The sequence below is a fragment of the Physeter macrocephalus genome, chromosome 9 (assembly GCF_002837175.3).
Source record: "Physeter macrocephalus isolate SW-GA chromosome 9, ASM283717v5, whole genome shotgun sequence".
NCBI lineage: Eukaryota > Metazoa > Chordata > Mammalia > Artiodactyla > Physeteridae > Physeter > Physeter macrocephalus.
In genome coordinates this window covers 80,068,485-80,093,420 of record NC_041222.1, presented here as the reverse complement: position 1 = coordinate 80,093,420, position 24,936 = coordinate 80,068,485, and the positions used below count along the sequence as shown (strand labels likewise).

General features: G+C 38.1%; 1 protein-coding gene across 10 annotated transcripts in view; it reads left to right on the top strand.

Moving 5' to 3' along the window:
- FANCC (FA complementation group C) overlaps positions 1 to 24,936 on the top strand; it is a 325,534-nt gene that overhangs the window by 230,866 nt on the left and 69,732 nt on the right. For all 10 annotated transcript variants that reach the window (XM_028494116.2, XM_028494113.2, XM_028494115.2 and 7 more), the window contains 2 exons: positions 12,113 to 12,226; positions 13,146 to 13,210. In XM_028494116.2, the coding sequence (XP_028349917.1) occupies positions 12,113 to 12,226; positions 13,146 to 13,210 (179 nt within the window). The remainder of the gene's footprint in view (positions 1 to 12,112; positions 12,227 to 13,145; positions 13,211 to 24,936) is intronic.

Here is a 24,936-nt window from a genome sequence, read left to right as displayed (position 1 = left end):
TGCTATAAACTTCCCTCTTAGAACTGCTTTTGCTGCATCCCATAGGTTTTGGGTCATCGTGTTTTCATTGTCATTTGTTTCTAGGTATTTTTTGATTTCCTCTTTGATTTCTTCAGTGATCTCTTGGTTATTTAGTAGTGTATAGTTTAGCCTCCATGTTTTTATATTTTTTATAGATTTTTTCCTGTAATGGATATCTATTCTCATAGCGTTTTGGTTGGAAAAGACACTTGATATGATTTCAGTTTTGTTAAATTTACCAAGGCTTGATTTGTGACCCAACCTATGATCTATCCTGGAGAATGTTCCATGAGCACTTGAGAAGAAAGTGTATTCTGTTGTTTTTGGATGGAATGTCCTATAAATATCAATTAAATCCACCTTTTTAATGTATCATTTAAAGCTTGTGTTTTATTATTTATTTTCATTTTAGATGATCTGTCCATTGGTGAAAATGGGTTAAGTCCCCTACCTTGAATGTGTTACTTTCAGTTTCCCCTTTTATGGCTGTTAGCACTTGCCTTATGTATTGAAGTGCTCTTGTGTTGGGTACATAAATATTTACAACTGTTGTATATCTTCTTGGGTTGATCCCTTGATCATTATGTAGTGTCCTTCTTTGTCTCTTGTAATATCCTTTATTTTAAAGTCTATTTTGTCTGATATGAGAGTTGATACTCCAGCTTTCTTTTGATTTCCATTTGCATGGAATATCTTTTTCCATCCCCTCACTTTCAGTCTGTGTGTGTCAGTAGGTCTGAGGTGGTCTCTTTTAGACAGCATATATACGGGTTTTGTTTTTGTATCCATTCAGCCAGTCTGTGTCTTTTGGTTAGAGCATTTAATCCATTAACATTTAAGGTAATTATCGATATGTATGTTCCTATTACCATTTTCTTAATTGTTTTGCATTTGTTATTGTAGGTCTTTTCCTTCTCTTGTATTTCCTGCCTAGAGAAGTTCCTTTAGCATTTGTTGCAAAGCTGGTTTGGTGGTGCTGAATTCTCTTAGCTTTTACTTGTCTCGAAAGGTTTTAATTTCTCCATCAAATTGAAGGAGATCCTTGCTGGGTAGGGTAATCTTGGTTGTAGGTTTTTCCCTTTCATCACTTTAAATATGTCCTGCCACTCCCTTCTGGCTTGCAGAGTTTTTGCTGAAAAATCAGCTGTTAACCTTATGGGGATTCTGTTGTATGATATTTGTTGCTTTTCACTTGCTGCTTTTAATATTTTTTCTTTGTATTTAATTTCTGATAGTTTGATTAATATGTGTCTTGGCATGTTTCTCCTTGGATTTATCCTGTATGGGACTCTCTGTGGTTCCTGGACTTGACTGACTATTTCCTTTCCCATATTAGGGAAGTTTTCAACTATAATCTCTTCAAATATTTTCTCAGACTGCTTCTTTTTCTCTTCTTCTGGGACCCCTATAAATCGAATTTTGGTGCGTTTAATGTTGTCCCAGAGGTCTCTGAGACTGTTCTCAATTCTTTTCATTCTTTTTTCTTTATTCTACTCTGCAGTAGTTATTGCCACTATTTTATCTTCCAGGTCACTTATCTGTTCTTCTGCCTCAGTTATTCTGCTGTTGATTACTTCTAGAGAATTTTTAATTTCATTTATTGTGTTGTTTATCATTGTTTGTTCGCTCTTTAGTTCTTCTAGGTCCTTGTTAAATGTTTCTTGTATTTTCTCCATTCTCTTTCCAAGATTTTGGATCATCTTTACTGTCATTACTCTGAATTCTTTTTCAGGTAGACTGCCTGTTTCTTCTTCATTTGTTTGGTCTGGTGGGTTTTTACCTTGCTCCTTCATCTGCTGTGTGTTTCTCTGTCTTCTCATTTCGCTCAACTTAAACTGTGTTTGGGGTCTTCTTTTTGCAGGCTGCAGTTCGGTAGTTCCTGTTGTTTTTGGTGTCTGCCCCCAGTGGCTAAGCTTGCTTCAGAGGGTTGTGTATGTTTCCTGGTGGAGGTGACTGGTGCCTGTGTTCTGGTGGATGAGGCTGGATCTTGTCTTCTGGTGGGTAGGACCGCATCCAGTGGTGTGTTTTGGGTTGTCTGTGAACTTAGTATGATTTTAGGCAGCCTCTCTTCTAATGGGTGGGGTTGTGTTCCTGTCTTGCTAGTTGTTTGGCATAGGGTGTCCAGCGCTGTAGCTTGCTTGTTGTTGAGTGGAGCTGGGTCTTAGCTTTGAGATGGAGATCTCGGTGAGAGCTTTCATCATTTGATATTACATGGGTCCAAGAAGTCTCTGGTGGGCCAGTGGCCTGAACTTGGCTCTCCCACTTTAGAGGCTCAGGTCTGACAGGTGGCCGGAGCACCAATTCCCTGTCAGCCACTCGGCTCAGAAGAAAAGGGAGAAAAAAAAAGAAAGAAAGGAAACAATAAAATTAAGTTATTAAAATAAAAAAATTTTTTTAATTATTAAAAATAACAAAATAAGAAAGCAGTGAAAAAATAAGAAAGAACAACCAAACCAAAAAACAAATCCACCAATGATAACAAGTGTTAAAAAGTATACAAAAAAAAAAAAAAACACAAAACATCAGACAGAACCCTAGGAAAAAAGGTAAAAGTTTCTTTGAGGACTTTCAGCCTTCAGGGTAAGGCTTGGCTGGTAAATTGTGGATAATTTCAGCCCTTCTCATGGTAGAGACCACCCATCACCCCCTAGACCTATGGCAGGCAGCTCTACCTGCATTCCTAGATAGGCTTGCAGGAAAAAGGGTGAGCGGTGCTTGATAAATTTTGGTGTAGTATCAAAGGAGAATATGTGTAATTATGTGAAGAAGCTATTATAATACTCCTGCCTTTTAAAACTACATATCTATGTGGGGCTAGACTCTCCATATAGTTCAACCAAAAAAAACATATTGCAACAAATTAAATGCAGAAGTAAATACAAGAATCCAGCTGTCTTCTTTCAAGCCATATAGGAAAGAAATTTGCAAACATATAAAAGAGTGTCCGGCTTCCCTGGTGGCACAGTGGTTAACAATCCACCTGCCAATCCAGGGTGCACGGGTCCAAGCCCTGGTCCGGGAAGATCACACATGCCGTGGAGCAGCTAGGCCCGTACACCACAACTACTGAGCCTGCCCTCTAGAGCCCATGAGCCAAACTACTGAGCCCACGTGCCTCAGCTACTGAAGCCCCTGCCCCTGGGGCCCGTACTCCGCAACCAGAGAAGCTACCACAGTGAGAAGCCCGCGCAGTGCAACAAGATGCCCGCGCACCACAACAAGAAGCCCGCGCACCGCAATGAAGAGCAGCCCCCACTCACTGCAACTGGAGAAGGCCCACACTCAGCAACAAAGACCCGATGCAGCCAAAAATAAGTAAATAAGAAGAGCACACTGTATACTTAAAAAAAACAAAAAACAAACAAAAAAAAAACCGACAGACAGAACCCTAGGACAAATGGTAAAAGCAAAGCTATACAGACAAAATCACCAAAAGCAGCATACAGATACACACTCACAAAAAGAGAAAAAGGAAAATATATATGTATATTTTTAAAAAAAAGGAAGAGAGCAACCAAATCAATAAACAAATCTACCAATTATAATAAGCTCTTAATACTACTAAATTAAACATAACACCAGGAACAAAATTAGATGCAGAAAGCCAACCCCAAGTCTACGGTTGCTCCCAAAGTCAACCACCTTAATTTGGGGATGGTTCATTGTCTATTCAGGTACTTCACAGATGCAGGATACATCAAGTTGATTGTGGAGATTTAATCCGCTGCTCCTGAGGCTGCTGGGAGAGATTTCCCTTTCTCTTCTTTGTTCTCACGGCTCCTGGGGGTCAGCTTTGGATTTGACCCCGCTGCTGCATGTAGGTCGCCTGAGAGCATCTGTTCCCGCCCAGGCAGGACGGGCTTAAAGTAGCAGCTGATTAGGGGGGTCTGGCTCACTCAGGCCAGGGGGAGGGAGGGGTACGGCATGCGGGGCGAGCCTGCGGCGCCAGAGGCCAGCGTGACGTTGCACCAGCCTGAGGCGCGCCGTGTGTTCTCCCGGGGAAGTTGTCCGTGGATCACAGGACCCTGGCAGTGGCGGGCTGCACACGCTCCCGGGAAAGGAGGTGTGGAGAGTGACCTGTGCTTGCACACAGCCTTCTTGGTGGCTGCAGCATCAGCCTTAGTGTCTCATGCCCGTCTCTGGGGTCCGCGCTGATAGCCGCAGCTCGCGCCCGTCTCTGGACCTCGTTTAGGTGGTGCTCTGAATCCCCTCTCCTCGCGCATCCCAAAACAATGGTCTCCTGACTCTTAGGCATGTCCAGACTTTTTCCCAGACTCCCTTCTGGCTAGCCCCCTTCAGGCTGTGTTCACGCAGCCAACCTCAGTCCTCTCGCTGGGATCTGACCTCTGAAGCCAGAGCCTCAGCTCCCAGCCCCCGCCCGTCCCGGCGGGTGAGCAGACAAGCCTCTCGGGCTGGTGAGTGCTGGTTGGCACCAATCTTCTGTGCAGGAATCTCTCCGCTTTGCCCTCTGCACCCCTGTTGCTGTGCTCTCCTCCGTGGCCCCAAAGCTTCCCCCTCACCCACTCCCCGTCTCTGCCAGTGAAGGGGCTTCCTAGTGTGTGGAAACTTTTCCTCCTTCACAGCTCCCTCCCCGAGGTGCAGGTCCCTTCCCTATTCTTTTGTCTCTGTTTTCCTTTTTGCCCTACCCAGGTACGTGGGGAATTTCTTGCCTTTTGGGAAGTCTGAGGTTTTCTGCCAGCATTCAGTAGGTGCTCAGTAGTTGTTCCACATATAGATGTATTATTGATGTATTTGTGGGGAGGAAGGTGATCTCCACGTCTTACTCCTCCACCATCTTGAAGGTCCCTCTTCGGGAGAAGTAAGTTTGACCAGGTAGGCTGAGGCCCTGTAGGGGAGGCTATGCTCAGGAATCCAGTGAAGGATTGGAGTAGTAGGGGTTACAGGAACATTTCCCGTGTCTTTGCCCACACACCACGGCCACTTTTCCACCGCCCTTCTCTAATCCCTCTCGTCATTTTTCTCTGTCTAGTGCAGCCAACATTACGTACCCTCTCTTTCCTATACCCCCTTCTCCTCTCTCTTTCTCTCCTTCCCTAGCTGTCAGAATCAGCTCAGAAGTCATCATCTCTGGGAGCACTCTGAAACCCTACAGTTAGAATTAATCATTACTTCCTCTGTTTCCACAGTGATTGTCTTACCCCTTCATTATAGCACTTAGTGCATTCTGTCTTGTATTACAGATATTTCCATCTCTATCTCCCTTCATCAGATTGTAGGGGGCTTCTTATCACAATAGCCCCAGTAGAGTGGCTTGAATGCAGATCATACTTAATATATGTTTGTTGATGAATGAATGAATGAATAAGGGATCCTTGTTTACAAAAGTTTTTATTTATATTATATGTAAAGAGATAGATGTAGTAGAGACCAAAGTGGTGGAAATTCTAAAGGACTTTAATGATCAGATGAAGAAATTGTTTGGAGAAGTATAAAATATGTGCTCTGTCTCAGTTCAAGAGTATTGACCACAGTTTGGCTCTCCTAACCCTTTGCCTGAGCATAAACCACAGCCCTTCTTCCACACCCATACCCTGTGCCAAACCACAGCCTCATAGCTCCAGCTTTACTAACCCGCCTGTGAATGTGCTGCCTGTTACAAGACGGAAGCTTGTACAGATACAATGAGACTAGGACAAGAAAGAACACCTGAAAATAAGGGAAATGGATTTTCCCCTGATTTATTTAAAACTTTTCTTCTCAAAAGTTCACTTTCATGGTATAAGCAGTTTTAAGTGGCTTTTCAAACATTAGTAAAGTTCTTCGAACTCATACATGAATCAAAATTGGGCTTAATGTTTTATGCACAGCTGTGTTGGCTCCTGCACTTTCCACGCTTGAAAGATTTTAGATCGCTAGTCAGCGTGTTGCATTTGCACGTTTTCTTTATGCCTTTCAAATCGGAGCCTATTCATATACATGCACATCTTTTTGTAGATAATGATTTATGTATGTAGAAGCTCACTTCCTCATCAGTAAAATGAGGGGGTTGGAGTAGAAGATTTCCAAGATTGCTTGTCAGCATTTTAAAATGAGTCAATTATCGTGTGACTGTAGGAATTAATTTTTGTCCAAGGGCCAGTGCCTACAGAATCTTTAATGGTTTTTTCTTTAGAATGTTTGCCACTAGGTGGCAGTAAGAAATATTATTCTTAGCGATGAGAAGTGCTTATCAATTTTTAAGTTTACTTTAAAAGACAGATTTGGAGGTCTAAAGTTTAAGGTGTCTGTTTTGAAGTTATGCAACCATAGCCAGGCCTCAATATGTTGTTTCTAGGACTTATGCTTATTTCATCCAGGGGTAAAACTCTTGTGTCCCTTCATAGCAATTTGTATTAGGGAATTATGAGAAAAAACACATAAGTTAATGCACGTAATTGCATTTTACAAAACATTTTTTTATGATAAAAAGTAAGATATGGTAATTGTAGAAACTTTGGAAATACAGGTAGTATGAAGAAGAAATTTTAAATCACTCCCAGAAATAATGTATGTTAACTGTCATGTTTCTTCCTAGTATTTTTTTGCATGTAAAATTAATATCACATTGAATATACAGTTTTTACACCTTGATTTTCAAATTAATGTTACATTGTCTTTTCCTATGTCATTAAATATCTTTTTTACAATGTGATTCATGGCGTTGGATAAACCATGATGGATTCAACCAATCCAATGTTGTTGGGTGCTTTGGTTGCTTTTAGTTTTTCACTGTTATAAGAAATACTGTCATGAACCTAAATCTTTCCTTAGGATATATTTTTGGAAATCAAATTACTGGATAAAAGGATATGAATTTTAATGCTTTGGTTACATATCATCAAGTGACTTCCCAGGAAGGCTTTACAAATTTGTGCTCCCAGGACTTCCCTGGTGGCACAGTGGTTAAGAATCTGCCTACCGGGGCTTCCCTTGTGGCACAGTGGTTGAGAGTCCGCCTGCCGATGCAGGGGACATGGGTTCGTGCCCCGGTCCGGGAAGATCCCACATGCTGTGGAGCAACTAAGCCCGTGTGCCACAACTACTGAAGCCCGTGCACCGCAACAAGAGAAGCCACCTCAATGAGAAGCCAGCCCACCACAACGGAAGAGTAGCCCCCACTCGCTGCAACTAGAGAAAACCCACGCAGAGCAACGAAGACCCAACACAGCCAAAAATAAATAAGTAAATAAAAAATAAATTTATTTATTTAAAAAAAAATTTGTGCAATGGAGTGCCCCTTACCACATCCTTGCCAACACTGAGTATTAAGGTATAGGGTTGTTTTTCTTTTAATTTTTAAACAGAGCAAGAGGTAGGGTGGGGAACTAATTTTTATAGCATTTGATTTTCTAAAAAATCAGTTCCTAACCATATCATTTTGGGAATTTAAGCCAAGACAGGTCTGCCAGTTAAGTTATTTTTGTCTTTCCAAGACCTTAAGCATTATAGTCAGCTTGTATAATGCAGGTGTTGTGAATACTATCAAGGGAACTGTTTATGGATATTTTAAACATTACTCAGGAATTATTTACAGTCCCTGATTGCACCCTCTGAATCTATTGAATGTCCTAGATTTTTTTTTTTTAACTCTCATTGGCTCAGCTACCGGAGTAACTCATGCAGTTTTGGGGAGATAGCCTCCATGCCTTGGTCCAGCACCCAGCCTGTGAGTGTACTGGGCAGCACTGGATTACAAGGGAAAGCCTTTACATGGTTTTCCTTAAGACCTACAATTTTAGCTGACCCTTAACTGTTACTGGCTTGAAACTGGTTTTCTTCTATTGTGCATAGACTGTGTTACTTTCTATCTCAACTGGGTCTGTAGCACTTCATGCTTTAATTTTTAAAAGTCAATCAAGTGAATTATGATGGCAGCCACCGGTTTCTAGGTGGCTTAATTGAAACTTTGCTTAATTAAGTTGTATTAAAAACTGAATTTATGGGACTTTAAGTGATATGCCATACTTTGATAATGTAGCCCAGTGCTTCACACATGGTAAGCACTCAAAAAACTTTGGTTGTTATAATTGTTAGAATTCCCTCAAGAAGCAACACTTAACCAGGTAAATGGACTAAAACATTCTAAAATCTTGGACTAAAATCTTGGGGGACCAAAGAGCCTTCAGGGCCCCAAACAAGCTAGTGAGGGAAACTCAGCCCTAGGCAGGGGCTGCAAAACCAGTGAGGCCAGGTTCATCCTTTGGAGAGAAGTTTGGGCTTCACTATAAGAGTTATTGGGAGTCTTAAGCTGAATAGCAATCAGATTTGCATTGTTAAAGTATTCTAGCTGCTTCATAGAGAATGCATACAGGAAGATTCCCTACAAGGTTTGGCCACAGAGTAGGTAAACAGCCTTGGGCATGTTACTTACTTTCAGTGTGTCTCAATTTCCTCATCTATAACACATTTAGTAGTTGCACTTACCCCATACGCTGTGGGGATTAAATGAGTTGATATTGATAGAACAGCTCCCAGCATATAAGTGCTTTAAATGTTTGTTAAATAGAATGCCAAAAGTCTGGTAGCAGAAAGTTAAGCAGTGCCAGTGCTGCCCTCCCTCCATCTAACATCAGACTGACCTCCTCTGTGAAAAACCCAGACTGCTCCTGACTCTGAACCATTGGCTGCCTCGTTTCCAAATAAGGAAACTGGGCTTCCTCCCTCCCCCTGCCTGGTCTGGTGTGGGCACCTCCACATGGATGCGGCATATGGTTGGTCAAGCCTGGACTTTGCTTCACCAGAACACCTACATTGCACCCCACACAGGGAGTCAGGTCCCAGTTGCTGAGAGCACCATGTGTGCTCCTTGCTGTGGTGAACTAAGCAGAATCCATCGGTAAACACCGCCTCTCAAAGGATGGTACGTTGGCTGTAATTTACTTCTCCTGGCTCTGCCAGCCTAACCACAACTGCTTGATCTCACCCAGATTGCACTTAGTGTTTGAAAATAACTGGGAGATGAACTCTCCTGGGGCTATTGTCAGCTCCTGTTTGCTTTCTGTATTTATAAAGGACAGCTTTGAACTGAAAGGAAAAAAAGGCCAATACATGCAGGTAGCTTCCATCCAGACTTTTCTTCACTCTAGAAGGAGCCTTTTCATTATCTTATACCTTATTAAAAAGTTCACTTTAGGGGCTTCCCTGGTGGCGCAGTGGTTGCGCGTCCGCCTGCCGATGCAGGGGAACCGGGTTCGCGCCCCGGTCTGGGAGGATCCCACATGCCGCGGAGCGGCTGGGCCCGTGACCCATGGCCGCTGGGCCTGCGCGTCCTGCCGCGGAGCGGCTGGGCCCGTGAGCCATGGCCGCTGAGCCTGCGCGTCCGGAGCCTGTGCTCCGCAACGGGAGAGGCCACAGCGGAGGGAGGCCCGCATACCACAAAAAAAAAAAAAAAAAAAAAAAAAAGTTCACTTTAACTTTGTAAATTTCCTGTTTTTCTCCCTTTACAGTTTCATTTTTTTGTGAATCACATTATGCATGTGGCTGGGCCTTTTTTTGTTGTTGTTTAAATCATGAGTGGCTTCTACTGAGTAGTAATATTTCAAAGTTACTTTGTTAGCTTGCTATAAACGCTTCTAATTTGAAAACAGTAGATGGAATTTCATGTAAGGACAGCAGGTTTCAATCTCTATTACTTAGTAGTGTTGCCTGGCGTTCTGTTTTGAGGATACTGAGGCAAGTCTGAGCTCACAGGGAGAAAGTACCATGATCTACACGAAAGGGTGCACACCAGATTGGGGTAGATTTTTCCCCGGGGAGAAGGACTGCTGTAGAATTGTGGTGGGGAAAAGGAGAGATGGCACAGAAGTCTTCCTTGGTGTTTCTAATGCTTTATTAAGTTACATGGCGGGCAAAATTTGTCATGTTATGTCTTTTGAATATGTGAAATAGTTTATGATAGATTTGAAAAGAGTGACATGATGGATTAGTGATATGTGCCCTTTTGTGTTAACTGGTGTGTTTGTTGCCCCAGCCTCGTGGGGCCTACCCGTGACTGAAGTGATGCATAGCCTCTTCCCTAGATTTGACTGCCCTAGGTATTTGTGTATGAACTCACACACATTTATACAAATTCATTTAATCTTGTAATGTGTACTCACAAAATGCAGTACAAGACTTTAAAAAAAGAATTAGGGCTTCTCTGGTGGCGCAGTGGTTGAGAGTCTGCCTGCTGATGCAGGGGACACGGGTTCGTGCCCTGGTCCGGGAATATCCCACATGCCGCGGAGCGGCTAGGCCCGTGAGCCATGGCCACTGAGCCTGCGCGTCCAGAGCCTGTGCTCCGCAATGGGAGAGGCCACAACAGTGAGAGCCCTGCGTCCCGAAAAAAAAAAAAAAAAAAAAAAAAAAGAATTAAAATGACTGTCGGCTGGCTAATGAGTATACTAAAAACCGCTGGGTTTTATACACTTAAAGGGGTGAATTTTATGGTATATAAATTATATCTCAAAAAAGCTGTTATTAAAACATAAAATATTTCCAAATAACACTTTTCAAAAGGTAAAGATATTTTTCCTGATTAAAAAGTAGTACAAATATACGAAACTGGAAAGTGTACTGAAGTAGAAAGAAGAAAAAAGATATAAACCCGTACTAGCACCATCCCAGAGACTGTTAACATTTGTTGATATTTTCTTCCATTATTTTTTCATTCCTATGTCTGGATTGTTTTTATATTGATAAGATCATTTCTGTATATTCAATTTTGCATCTTCCTTTCTTCATTTAACATTATAACCATTTTAAATGCTGTCATAAATTCTCTATAAGCATTTTAATGGCTTACAGTGAGCCATGGTATTGAGGGTATTATAAATTAATCATTCCCTGCTGTTAGACATTTTTTACTATGAGAAATAACACTGTAGTGAACATCTTTGAGCATAATCCCCATCATGATATTTGGATTTATTTCCTTAAATGTATGTTAAAAGCTCTGAATCCTTTTAAAACCTTTAATATACATTCTCAAATTGTTTTCTATAAAGTAGGCCTCTACCAACCTATAAGATGTCTTCATGTTACAAACATCTAGGCAGACATAGCCCTGGCAGTCCAAGCTTGGGGGTGGGTGTGGGTTGTGTTATACTTGCTTACACTCTATAGGTGCCTTCGTGCAGTTCACAATAGCAGTGATCTGTGGATCCCATTTGTATTTTTCCAATAGCTCACACAGAGTACCTGTTTCAGAGAACCCAGATTAGCATTAGCTATTCATGTCTTTAAAACTCTTTAATTCATTTAGTGGAAAATGTTATGTTGATATTTAAATTTGCCTTTTTGATTATGAGGCTGAACATTTATCCATGTGTTTCTTGGGCATTTGTGTTTTGTTTTAGGAATTATCTGTTCATACTCCTTTTTTATGCTCTTAGTATTTGTCATATGGTATTTTGCACACTAATTTGATTACATATGTCTGTATTATTTGTTGTTAATATTCTTCATAGTTTTGTGCTTATATTATTCTCTGGAAAACACAAGAGTTTTTTTGTTTTTAATTTAGAACGATCAGTGATTTGCTCCCTTGATTTTCAGTTTACAAAGTTCTTCCCCATTCACACATGTGAAAAGTACTTGTATTTTCTTCTTGTTTATTATTTTATTTCAGTTTTACATTGATCTCTTTAATTTACAGTAAATTCAATTATATTTTGATAAATAACATAAGGTGAGAATCTAATTTTTTTCAAATAGTTTTCCTAGCACCATTTATTGCATAATCTTTCCTTTGTGATTTGTGGTGTGTTCCTTGTTATGTATTAAATTATCATCTCTACTCTGATAAAAATAGTTTACTGAGTTTGAAAACAGTAAAGATCACATTTTTAATATGGTTAAAGCACTGTTCATTAGTTATACATTTTTTTCACTGTTAGTATTTGTTTAAATTTACTTAATGTAATAATTTTATCACTAACTTATTTCTTCTTTATACCTGAATCAAAGTGACCTGGGTTATTTGGACAAATTAAGATTATTCATTTCATAGAGACCACCCCATTTGTAAATGACCCAGATTCTAGGCATTATATATAATGGGGACTTACATTCATTTTTAAGACCTTTTTCTCTTTCTGTTTATGTTTTTTAGGGGTTGTTATCTCATATACTTTCCACATTCAGATTTGATATAAAAGAAGTTGATCTTTTTACTCAAGTTCTTGGGTATGCACCCACAGATTACTATCCTGGTTTACTTAAAAATGTGAGTATTTTTAATTTATTAGTATTGAAATTTTCATTGCTTAATGTACCATCTGCAAAAAAGGTAAATGGAAATATTTCACTCCTCCAGGAGAGATGTTTAACTTTTCTATGTTTATCTCTTCTTACCTTGGGCGGACTTATGACCATGTAAGGAAAAAATGTGAGATGGAAGATTATGAGAAAGAAGAAGGAAACCAGGAGAGGTTATTCTAAATCAACCAACCTCTCTGTCCCTTAACACATACATCTCATTTATTCTCTCAAAGATTTTTGGGAGAAAAGATTTCCTTAACCAATATAAACACAGCCTTTTACTGTTAGACAAATTTCGTATTTAAAAATAACCTGATAGGAATTTTATGTTAAAGCAAAATATTCAATAATAACAATCTTGTAAATAGTATTATATATTTACATCTTAGTATTAAAGCTGTGATTTCGTCTACCTTAAATTTTAGCCAAATTCAGGAAATTTTAACTTATGGTCTTAACATAGCTCTTCTAAAAAATGTTATGAGATTTTTAATGTTTATTAACTATTCCTGTCTTTTGGAAGCTTTATACATGAATAGCATTTTTAAAAAATAAAGAACTAAGTTAAAGAAAAAAAGTAAGCTAACTCTAACCTCTAACATGGTTTTATTTTTAACAGGTTTGGTTTTAATTTGGGGGAAATTAATGACTTGTCTATTATTCATTTGCTTACATCAGAATATGGAGTAACAGACATTAAACATAAAATCCAAGTTATTAGTAAATGTGACTTGGCACTGCTTTGACAAAGTAAGACAAGGAAAGGATTGGTGGGGGAAGAGAGTAGGGAATCTCAACGGAAATATCACTCACATCAAGAAAAATAGAACTGATGTAATTCTGTTTGCAGCGTGAGTTAACCTGCAACTGATTTTGTTTTACAGATGGTTTTATCATTAGTGTCTGAACTCAGAGAGAATCATCTTAATGGATTTAACACTCAAAGGCGGTAGGTGTTAAACTAAACATCCCTATTCTCAAGTTTCAAAATGTATCCGTTTGGTTATGAGAGAAAAATTTTATAATTCTTAGGAAATGCATGTTCATAGTTATGGTTGTATTCTATGTGGAGAGATTATTTTCAGGGGATACATGGCAAATTGGTAAGTTTTACAAATTTTCTTTTTTTAATTACTATTCTCTCAACTCTCAGGTCGGTAAGTAGATCATGCAATGACTCTTGGGCACCCATTGAGTAAAAAGCCCCACATATGTAGTAGGGAACACAAAAGGAAGAAGTGTGCAGCTCAGTGTGAGTGTGTATTGTTCAGACACACACATACACGATCAGAATATTTACAAGGCAATAGATATTTGATGTACACAAATAACCTATTTTAAGAAACATAATATTCCAAAATCTAGACTAAACAAATCAAACAGATTCAGACGAATTTAAAGGCAATTAATCATATTACAAAATGTTTCTTCACTATGTGAAGGAATTCAAAGCTGTTTTAATTGGTGAGCATTTCATTTTTAACAACTGATTAAGAGAATCTGGGGGCCAAAGAAATTTTTTTTTTTTGTAAAGCTATTGGCAATTAAAGCTCTATCAGAAATGGTCTTTGCCCTCAGCCTTTAGGAATCCTTTGCATTTAACCCCTTATAATAAACTATAAAACTCTTAGATGAAAACACTGGAGAAAAATCTTCATGACATTAGATTTAGGAGGGATTTTTGGAATATGACACCAAAAGCACAAGAAACAAAGCAAAAGTAGATAAATTGGATTTCATTAATATTAAGACAACACCTACTAAGTGAGGTAAAACATTTGAGAATAATATATCTGATAAGGGACTAATATCCAGACTATAAAAAGAACTCCTAAACCTCAACAACAAGAAAAAACTCAGTTCAAAAATGGGTAAGAGACTTGACTAGACACTCCTCCAAAGATGTACAACTATCCAATAAGCACATTAAAAAATGCTTAAAAATTACCAATTATGGCAATGCAAATTAAAATCACAGTGGTATACCACAACATACCTAATAGGATGGCTATAATTTAAAAAACAAACAAACAAAATGGAAAATGACAAATGTTGGCAAGGATGTGGAGAAAGTAGAACCCTTATACATAGCTGATGAGAGTGTAAAGTGGTGCAGCCCTTGTGGAAAGCTGTTTGGCAGTTCCTCGAAAAGTTAAGCATAGAATTTCCATAAGTCCTAGCAATTCCACTCTTTGGTATATATTCCAAAAAATTGAAAGCAGGGATTTGAACAGATACCTGTAAACCAATGTTCATAGCAGCATTGTTCACAATAGCCAAAAGGTGGAAACAACCAAGTGCCCATCAGCAGGTGAACAGATAAACAAAATGTGGTATATACATATAAAAGAATACTATTCAGCCATAAAAAGGAAAAAAACTTTTACATATGCAAGAACATGGATGGACCTTGGAAACATCATGCTTTGTGAAATAAGCCAGCCACAGAAGGACAAATAGTCTATGATTCCACTTATATAACGTACCTAGAATAAGCAAAGTCATAGAGGTAGGAAACAGAATAGAGGTTATCAGGGGCTTGAGGGAATGGAATTATTGTTTCATAGGCACATAGTTAATATTGGGGATGATTAAAACTTTGGGTATAGACTGTGGTGACAGAAGGTGAATGTATTTAATACCATGGAATGGTTACCACTTATAAATGGTTAAAATGGTAACTATTATGTGTGTTTTACCACAATAAAAAAAAAATTAAACAAGAAAAAAAAAACAAATGTGATACCACTATACACTCCCTCAAATGACTAAAATTTAAAACACTCACATTAGCATGTGTTGGAAAGGATATGGAACTACTGGATTTCTCAGACACTGTTTTTAAGAATGTGAAGTGGGATGACTACTTTGGTAAACAGTGTGGTGGTTTATTATAAAGTTAAACATACACTTACCACTGAGCCCACCAATTCCACTCTTGAGTATTGTCATGACAAATGAAAATGTAAGTATTCACAAATATTTCTATATATTCATAGCTGCTTTATTTGTAATAGTTCAAAACCAGAAACAATCCAAAGGACCATCTGCAAGTGAATGCATAAACAAATAAAAAATTATCTTTTACTACTGTTTAAAAAATGAAAAGACAGATCATAGACTGTGAGAAAGTATATTCAAATCATACATCTGATAAAGGGCTCATACCCAGAATATACAAAGATCCCAGTAATAAGAAGACAAATAACCCTGTTATGAAATAGGCAAAAGATTGCAATACATGTCACCAAAAATATATATACAAATGGCTAATAAGCACACAAATGCTTGTTATGAATGTTCAAAGTGGCATTATTCATAGTAGACAAAAAATGGAAGCAACCCAAATATCCATCAACTCATGAATGGATAAACAAAATATATAGTATTGAATGGATAAACAAAATATAGTATGTCCATACAATAGAATACTGTTCCTCAGTAAAAAAGGAACAGTCTCCTGATTCATGCTATAATATGTGTGAACTTCAAAAACATAATGCTTAGTGAAAGAAGCCAGTCATGAAAGACCACATATTGTATGATTCCATGCTTATAGAATGTCCAGAATAGACAAATCATACTATAGAGACAGAAAGTAGATTAGTTGTTACCTGGGACTAGCGGTAGATACAGGGATTTCCGGCAGATGAGCACAAAAGATCTTGAGGTGATGGAAATGTCCTGAAAGTGGATGATGATGATGGTTGTCCAAGTCAGTAATTTGTTAAAAATCTTTGAATTGTACATTTCAAATAGGTGCATTTTGTGGTATATAAAGTATACCTTAAAAAGTAATAAGAAGAGCCCATAGGGTGCATGGAAAGCACTTACCATCATTTACATGTCAGGTAGAGACTTTGATTTAGCCTTGAGGTGAATGTTGAATAATGAATCTTTTAAATAATAGAATTAAAAATTACTGAAGAGGACTTGAAAAATCCATAAGATGCAGTGTGTACATACACCCCACACCAAACTCCCAATATAGGTAAAGTTGATTTCTTAAAATTCAGCTAAGAATAAATAAAAACAAAACCAAAAAGCTGTTAACAAATAGAAAAGAGCAGCCAGATGTGGAAGATATTTGCAACTTGTAAAACAAAGGACTAGTATGCAAACTATAGAAATGCCTCCTGGAAATCACTCATAAAGAGGCAAACACTCCAGTACGGAAATGGACAAGCTATATAAGCAGGTCATTACCAAAAGAGGAAAACTGAATAAATAATAAACATTAAAAAAATTCTTTAGGAGTGATGTCAGCAAGATAGAATAGGAAGCCCTAGTCCTGTTCCTCCACAGAGACACTAACTTAAAAATAGTGTATGACCCAAAGAGACTTTATGAGACTTCAGAAATCAATTACAAAGTCACAATACCCCTGGCAAACTCAAAGTCAAGCATAGCCATATCAAAACGGGTAAGAAAGCCATTTCATATCAACCACAGTAGCCCCTCGCCTAAGCTGGCCTGGCTTGGGAGGATTGGGAGGAAAAGTCCAGCTTGAAGTATCCCCCTTGGGAGGGAAAGACTGGAATGTGTCCAGTGTTCTAACTTTTGGGGGGCTACCTGAGGGACTGCTGTCTGTTCTTCCTGACTCTGACCACTGACAAGGAATCGGCATACTTTCAATTGCTGGAGACCATGGAGAGTTAAAGAGAGCTCAGCTGCTCTTTGCAGCAACAGAGAACTGGCAGTGCCACAGACAGGTTGGCTCAGGTCAGCATGATTAGGACAAAGTACCCAACTCACAACTTCTCTTTTGGGGTGGGGGTGGGGAGAAGAGTGGAACATGCATACCATGTTACAACTTTTAAAGGGGCTACCCTAGAGATTAGTTTCCATCTCTCCTGACTTGAGGCAGTAACAGAACCAGCATACTTTGGATGCCTGGGGGGCTGGAGAGAACAGAAGAGCTTAGTGGCTTGTTGCAGCATCAGAGAACCTGTGGTACCACAGATAAACACTAGAGGGAGGAAGAGATTATAAACTCCTGAAAAAGAAACTGGCAAAGCTCTAACTGGAAAATTATGTGCCTAGGCCCAGAGAAGATGCATCCCCAGAAAATGTTTGAAGGACCCCCAGGTTCTCTAGCTAGGTTGATTGTGAAAGTCTTCTCCTGTACAAAGCCAGTCTGTAAAGACTGGGAGAGGTGACTGTTTCTTCAAATTCACAAAACAGAAAAAAATAATAAGGCACACAAAGAAACAGGAAAACGTGGCCCAATCAAAGGAATAAAAAATAATCTCTACAAACCTACCCTAAAGAAATGGAGGTCTATGAATTACCCGACAAAGAACTCAAAATAATCATTCTAAAGAAGCTCAATGCATGCAGTAGAATACAGATAAACAACTAAACAAAATCAGAAAAATTATTCATGAACAAGATGGGACTATCAACAAAGAGAGAGAAATTATTGAGAAACAACCAAATGGATATTCTGGAGCTGAAGAATACAACGATTGAAATGAAAAATTCACTGGAAGAGTTCACCAGTAGACTTGATCAAGCAGTTAACTTGAAGACATGTTATTTGAAATTATTAAATTAGGGGAATGTAAAGAAAAAAGAGTAGGGCTTCCCTGGTGGCGCAGTGGTTGAGAGTCCGCCTGCCGATGCAGGGGACACGGGTTCATGCCCTGGTCCGGGAAGATCCCATATGCCGCGGGGCGGCTGGGCCCATGAGCCATGGCCGCTGAGCCTGCTCATCCGGAGCCTGTGCTCCAAAACGGGAGAGGCCACAACAGTGAGAGGCCCGCGTACCGCAAAAAAAAAAAAAAAAAAAAGAGTAAAGAAAAGTAAATTAAGCCCAAGAACTAATGGGACACCATCAAGTGGACCAATTATATGCATTGTGGGAGTCCTAGAAGGAGAAGAGAGAAAGAAAAGGGGAAAGAGCTTATCAAATCCGAGGAAGGAATTGGGCATCCAAATTAAAGAAGCTTAAAGAACTTTAACTAGGATGAACCGAAAAGGCCCATACTGAGACAAGTTATAATCAAACTGTCAAAAGACAAAGACAAGAGGTTGGAGGGGGAAAAAAAAGTCAAAAACAGAGAACGTTGACAACAGCAAGAAAAAAAAACTCATCACATTCAAGGAAGCTCCCATAAGATTATTAGTGGATTACTCAGCAGAAACCTTAAGGCCAGAAGGGAATGGGATGATATATTCAAAGTGCTAAAAGTAAAAACCTGCCAACCAAGGTGATTCTGCCAACTGTCTGTGGCAGGAAGGAGAAATTAAGACCTTCCCAGATGAACAAAAGCTGAGGGAGTTCATCACCACTAGACTTGCTGTAAGAATTGTTAAAGGGAGTTTTTCAAGTTGAAATAAAAGGGCTCTAGACAGCAACACAGGAGCATCCCAAGATACAAAATTCTCTGGTAAAAGTAAATATGTAAACAAATACAAAACCATGTAATATGTAATGGTGGTGCATAAATTACTTTTATTTCTGTTATAAAACTTAAAATATAAAATCAGAAAAAATAACAATAACTGTAAAACTATGTTAATGGATACAGCATATTAAAAAGGTGTAACTTATGACATCAAAAACATAAAGCAGAGGGAGGAGATATAAAGGAGTAACGTTTTTTTCTGCAACTGAAGTTATCAGTTTAAAATAGATGGTATATATGTATACAATGGAATACTACTCAGCCACAAAAAAAAGAACAAAATTTTGCCATTTGCAACAACATGAATGGACCTGGAAGGCATTATGCCAAGTGAAATAAGTCAGACGGAGAAAGACAAATACTGTATGGTATCACTTATATGTGGAATCTAAAAAATCAGACAAGCTAGTGACTATAACAAAAAGGAAACACACTCCCCAGATATAGAGAACAAACTAGTAGTTACCAGTGAGGAGAGGGAAGGTGGAGAGTCAAGATAGGGGTAGGGGATTGAGGGGTACAAACTATTATGTATAAAATAAATAAGCTACAAGTATATATTGTACAACACAGGGAATATAGCCAATATTTTGTAATAACTATAAATGGAGAATAACATTTAAAAATTGTGTACAGCTGTAATTTATATAATATTGTACATCAACTACATCTCAATTTAAGAAAAAGTTTAAAAAATTTAAAAAATAAAATAGATTGCTTTAACCATAAGATATTTAATGTAATCCCCATGGTAACAACAAAGAAAATACCTATAGAAGTTGCACAAAGGAAAATGAGAAGGGAATCAAAGCATATCCCCACCAAAAAAAAAAATTTTTTTTCAACAAAACAACGGAAGGCAGCAAGTAAGGAAAAGAGGGACAGAACAACTGCAAGACATACAGAAAACAATGAAATGGCAATAGTAAGTCCTTCTCTGTTAGTAATTACTTTAAATGTAAATGGATTAAACGCTTTGATCTAAAAACATAGAGTGACTAAATGGATAAAAAACAGGGTCAACTATATGCTGTCTACAGGAGGCTAATTTTAGATGTAAGGATATATATAAGCTGAAAGTGAAAAAGATATTCCATGCAAATGGTAACCACAAGAGAGCAGGGGTGACCATAATTATATTAGACAAAGTATAACTTAAGTCAAAAACTGTTCCAAGAGACAAAGAAGGACATTATATAATGATAAAGAGGATCAGTTTTCTAGGAAGATATAACAATTATAAATATATATGCACCTAACAGCAGAGCACCAAAATATATGAAGCAAACATTGATTGAAGGGAGAAATAGAAAGCAGGACAATAATAATAGGAATTAGGGGAATGTAAAGAAAAAAGAGTAGGGCTTCCCTGGTGGCGCAGTGGTTGAGAGTCCGCCTGCCGATGCAGGGGACACGGGTTCATGCCCTGGTCCGGGAAGATCCCATATGCCGCGGGGCGGCTGGGCCCATGAGCCATGGCCGCTGAGCCTGCTCATCCGGAGCCTGTGCTCCAAAACGGGAGAGGCCACAACAGTGAGAGGCCCGCGTACCGCAAAAAAAAAAAAAAAAAAAAAGAGTAAAGAAAAGTAAATTAAGCCCAAGAACTAATGGGACACCATCAAGTGGACCAATTATATGCATTGTGGGAGTCCTAGAAGGAGAAGAGAGAAAGAAAAGGGGAAAGAGCTTATCAAATCCGAGGAAGGAATTGGGCATCCAAATTAAAGAAGCTTAAAGAACTTTAACTAGGATGAACCGAAAAGGCCCATACTGAGACAAGTTATAATCAAACTGTCAAAAGACAAAGACAAGAGGTTGGAGGGGGAAAAAAAAGTCAAAAACAGAGAACGTTGACAACAGCAAGAAAAAAAAACTCATCACATTCAAGGAAGCTCCCATAAGATTATTAGTGGATTACTCAGCAGAAACCTTAAGGCCAGAAGGGAATGGGATGATATATTCAAAGTGCTAAAAGTAAAAACCTGCCAACCAAGGTGATTCTGCCAACTGTCTGTGGCAGGAAGGAGAAATTAAGACCTTCCCAGATGAACAAAAGCTGAGGGAGTTCATCACCACTAGACTTGCTGTAAGAATTGTTAAAGGGAGTTTTTCAAGTTGAAATAAAAGGGCTCTAGACAGCAACACAGGAGCATCCCAAGATACAAAATTCTCTGGTAAAAGTAAATATGTAAACAAATACAAAACCATGTAATATGTAATGGTGGTGCATAAATTACTTTTATTTCTGTTATAAAACTTAAAATATAAAATCAGAAAAAATAACAATAACTGTAAAACTATGTTAATGGATACAGCATATTAAAAAGGTGTAACTTATGACATCAAAAACATAAAGCAGAGGGAGGAGATATAAAGGAGTAACGTTTTTTTCTGCAACTGAAGTTATCAGTTTAAAATAGATGGTATATATGTATACAATGGAATACTACTCAGCCACAAAAAAAAGAACAAAATTTTGCCATTTGCAACAACATGAATGGACCTGGAAGGCATTATGCCAAGTGAAATAAGTCAGACGGAGAAAGACAAATACTGTATGGTATCACTTATATGTGGAATCTAAAAAATCAGACAAGCTAGTGACTATAACAAAAAGGAAACACACTCCCCAGATATAGAGAACAAACTAGTAGTTACCAGTGAGGAGAGGGAAGGTGGAGAGTCAAGATAGGGGTAGGGGATTGAGGGGTACAAACTATTATGTATAAAATAAATAAGCTACAAGTATATATTGTACAACACAGGGAATATAGCCAATATTTTGTAATAACTATAAATGGAGAATAACATTTAAAAATTGTGTACAGCTGTAATTTATATAATATTGTACATCAACTACATCTCAATTTAAGAAAAAGTTTAAAAAATTTAAAAAATAAAATAGATTGCTTTAACCATAAGATATTTAATGTAATCCCCATGGTAACAACAAAGAAAATACCTATAGAAGTTGCACAAAGGAAAATGAGAAGGGAATCAAAGCATATCCCCACCAAAAAAAAAAATTTTTTTTCAACAAAACAACGGAAGGCAGCAAGTAAGGAAAAGAGGGACAGAACAACTGCAAGACATACAGAAAACAATGAAATGGCAATAGTAAGTCCTTCTCTGTTAGTAATTACTTTAAATGTAAATGGATTAAACGCTTTGATCTAAAAACATAGAGTGACTAAATGGATAAAAAACAGGGTCAACTATATGCTGTCTACAGGAGGCTAATTTTAGATGTAAGGATATATATAAGCTGAAAGTGAAAAAGATATTCCATGCAAATGGTAACCACAAGAGAGCAGGGGTGACCATAATTATATTAGACAAAGTATAACTTAAGTCAAAAACTGTTCCAAGAGACAAAGAAGGACATTATATAATGATAAAGAGGATCAGTTCTCTAGGAAGATATAACAATTATAAATATATATGCACCTAACAGCAGAGCACCAAAATATATGAAGCAAACATTGATTGAAGGGAGAAATAGAAAGCAGGACAATAATAATAGGAGATTTCAATACCCCAGTTTCAATAATGTATAGATCAACTAGACCAAAGGTCAACAAGGCAACAGAAGATTTGAAAAACATCATAAATGAACTGGACCTTATAGTTATATGTAGAACACTCTATAATAGCAGAATGTACATTATTCTCAAGCACACACAGAAATTCTCCAGGATAGATCATGTTAAGCCACAAAACAAGTCCTAACAAATTCAAGATTGAAATCATACCAAATACCTTTTCTAATCATGATGGTATGAAACTAAAAATCAATAACAGGAGGAAAACTGGGAAATTCACAAATATGTGCAAATTAAACAATATGCCATTGAAAAATTAATGGGTCAAAGAAGAAATCACAAGGGAAATTAAAAAATATCTTGAGACGAAAACAAAAACGCAATATACCAAAAATTATAGGATGCAGGAAGCATTATTAAGAGGGAAGTATCGGGTTTCCCTGGTGGCGCAGTGGTTGAGAGTCCACCTGCTGATGCAAGGGACGTGGGTTCGTGCCCCGGTCTGGGAAGATTCCACATGCCGCAGAGCGGCTGAGCCTGTGAGCCATGCCCGCTGAGCCTGCGCGTCTGGAGCCTGTGCTCCGCAACGGGAGAGGCCACAACAGTGAGAGGCCCGCATACCACAAAAAGAGGGAAGTATCTAGTGGTAAATGCCTTCATTAAAAAAGAAGAGGGGACTTCCCTGGTGGTCCAGTGGTTAAGAATCGGTTTTGCAGTGCAGGGGATGCCGGTTCGATCCCTGGTCATGGAACTGAGACCCACATGCTGCAGGACAGCTAAGCCCATGCCTCAGCTAATGAGCCTGGGTACTGTAGAGCCCGCGCACCACAAACAAGACCTGATACAGCAAATAAATAAATAAGTATTTTTTTAAAAAATAAAAAAGAAGAGATATCTCAAATCAACAACATAATTTTATATCTCAAGGAGCTAGAAGAACAGGCTAAACCCAAAGATACAGCAGGAATGAAAAAAATAAAGATTACAACAGAAATAAACTAAATAGAGAATAGAAAAACAATAGAAAAAACTCAAAGAAACTAGGGTTGTTTTTTTAAAAGATCAACAAAATTGACAAACCCTTAGCTAGACTAACAAAAATAGAATATTCAAGCAATAAATACCAGAAATGAAAGAGGAGACATTACAACTGATGCCATAAAAATAGTAAGAATCATACGAGAGACTATGAACTTTTATACACCAATGAATTGAATAACCTAGAAGAAATAGGTAAATTTTTATAAACGTACAACCTATTAATACTGAATTATAAATTTAAAAATCTGAACAGATCTATAACTAGTAAGGAGATAGAATCAGTAATCAAAAACCTCTCAACAAAGACAAGTCTAGGACGAGATAACTTCACTGGAGAATTCTGCTAAACATTTAAAGAAGAATTAATACCAGTCCTTCCCAAAACTCTTTCAAAAAGTTAGAGAAGGGAATACTTCAATATTCATTTTATGGAGCCAGCCCTGATATCAAAATCATACAAATATACCATAAGAAAAGAAAACCAAGACCAATATCCCTGATGAATATTGATGCAAAAATCCTCAACAAAATACTAGCAAAAGAAACTCAACAGCACATTAAAAAGCTGATGCAGCATGACCAAGTGGGATTTATTCGTAGCATGCAAGGATGGTTCAACATACAAAAATTAATCAATGTAATACACCATATTAATGGAATGATAGACAAAACCACACAATAATTTCCATTGACATAGAAAAATTATTTGATAAAATTCAATACCCTTTCATGATAAGAACATTCAACAGACTAGGAACAAGGTAACTACCTCAACCATAATAAAGACCATATGTAAAGGGCCCACAGCTAACATCAGACTCAGTGGTGAAAGATTGAAAGCTTTTTTTTTGAAAACAAGGAAGCAAAGATACCCTGTCTCACCACTTGTTTTCAATATAGTACTGAAGTCTTGGCCAGAGCAATTAGGCAAGACAAAGAACTAAAAGCCATTCAAGTATAAAAGGAGAAAGTAAAATGATCTATGTTCATAGATGACATGATCGTATATGCAGAAAACCCTAAAGACTCCACAAGAAAACGGTTAGAACTAAAAAATGAATTCAGCAACGTTACAGGACACAGAATCAACACTCAAAAATCAGTTTTGTTTCTATACACTAACAATGAGCAATCCAAAAAGGAAATTTAAAAAACAATCCCATTTACAGTAGCATCAAAAAGAAAAAATGTTTAGGAATAAACTTAAGGAAGTAAAAGACTTGCACACTGCAAACTACAAAACATTAATGAAAGAAATTAAATATGACACAAATAAATGGTAAGGCATCCTGTGTTCATGTATTAGAAGACTCCATATTGTTAAAATATCCATACAACCCAATCAGTCTATAGGTATGATGCAATTCTGTCAAAATCCAAATGGCATTCTTCTTTTGCAGAAATAGAAAAACATCCTAAAATTCATATAGCATCTCAAAGGACTCCAAATAACTACAACAATCTTGAAAAGAAAAACAAAACTAGAGGCTTCATACTCCATTATTTCAAAACATAATTCAAAACTACATTCATCGGGGCTTCCCTGGTGGTGCAGTGGTTGAGAGTCCTCCTGCCGATGCAGGGAACACAGGTTCGTGCCCCGGTCCGGGAAGATCCCATATGCTGCGGAGCGGCTGGGCCCGTGAGCCATGGCCGCTGAGCCTGCGCGTCCGGAGCCTGTG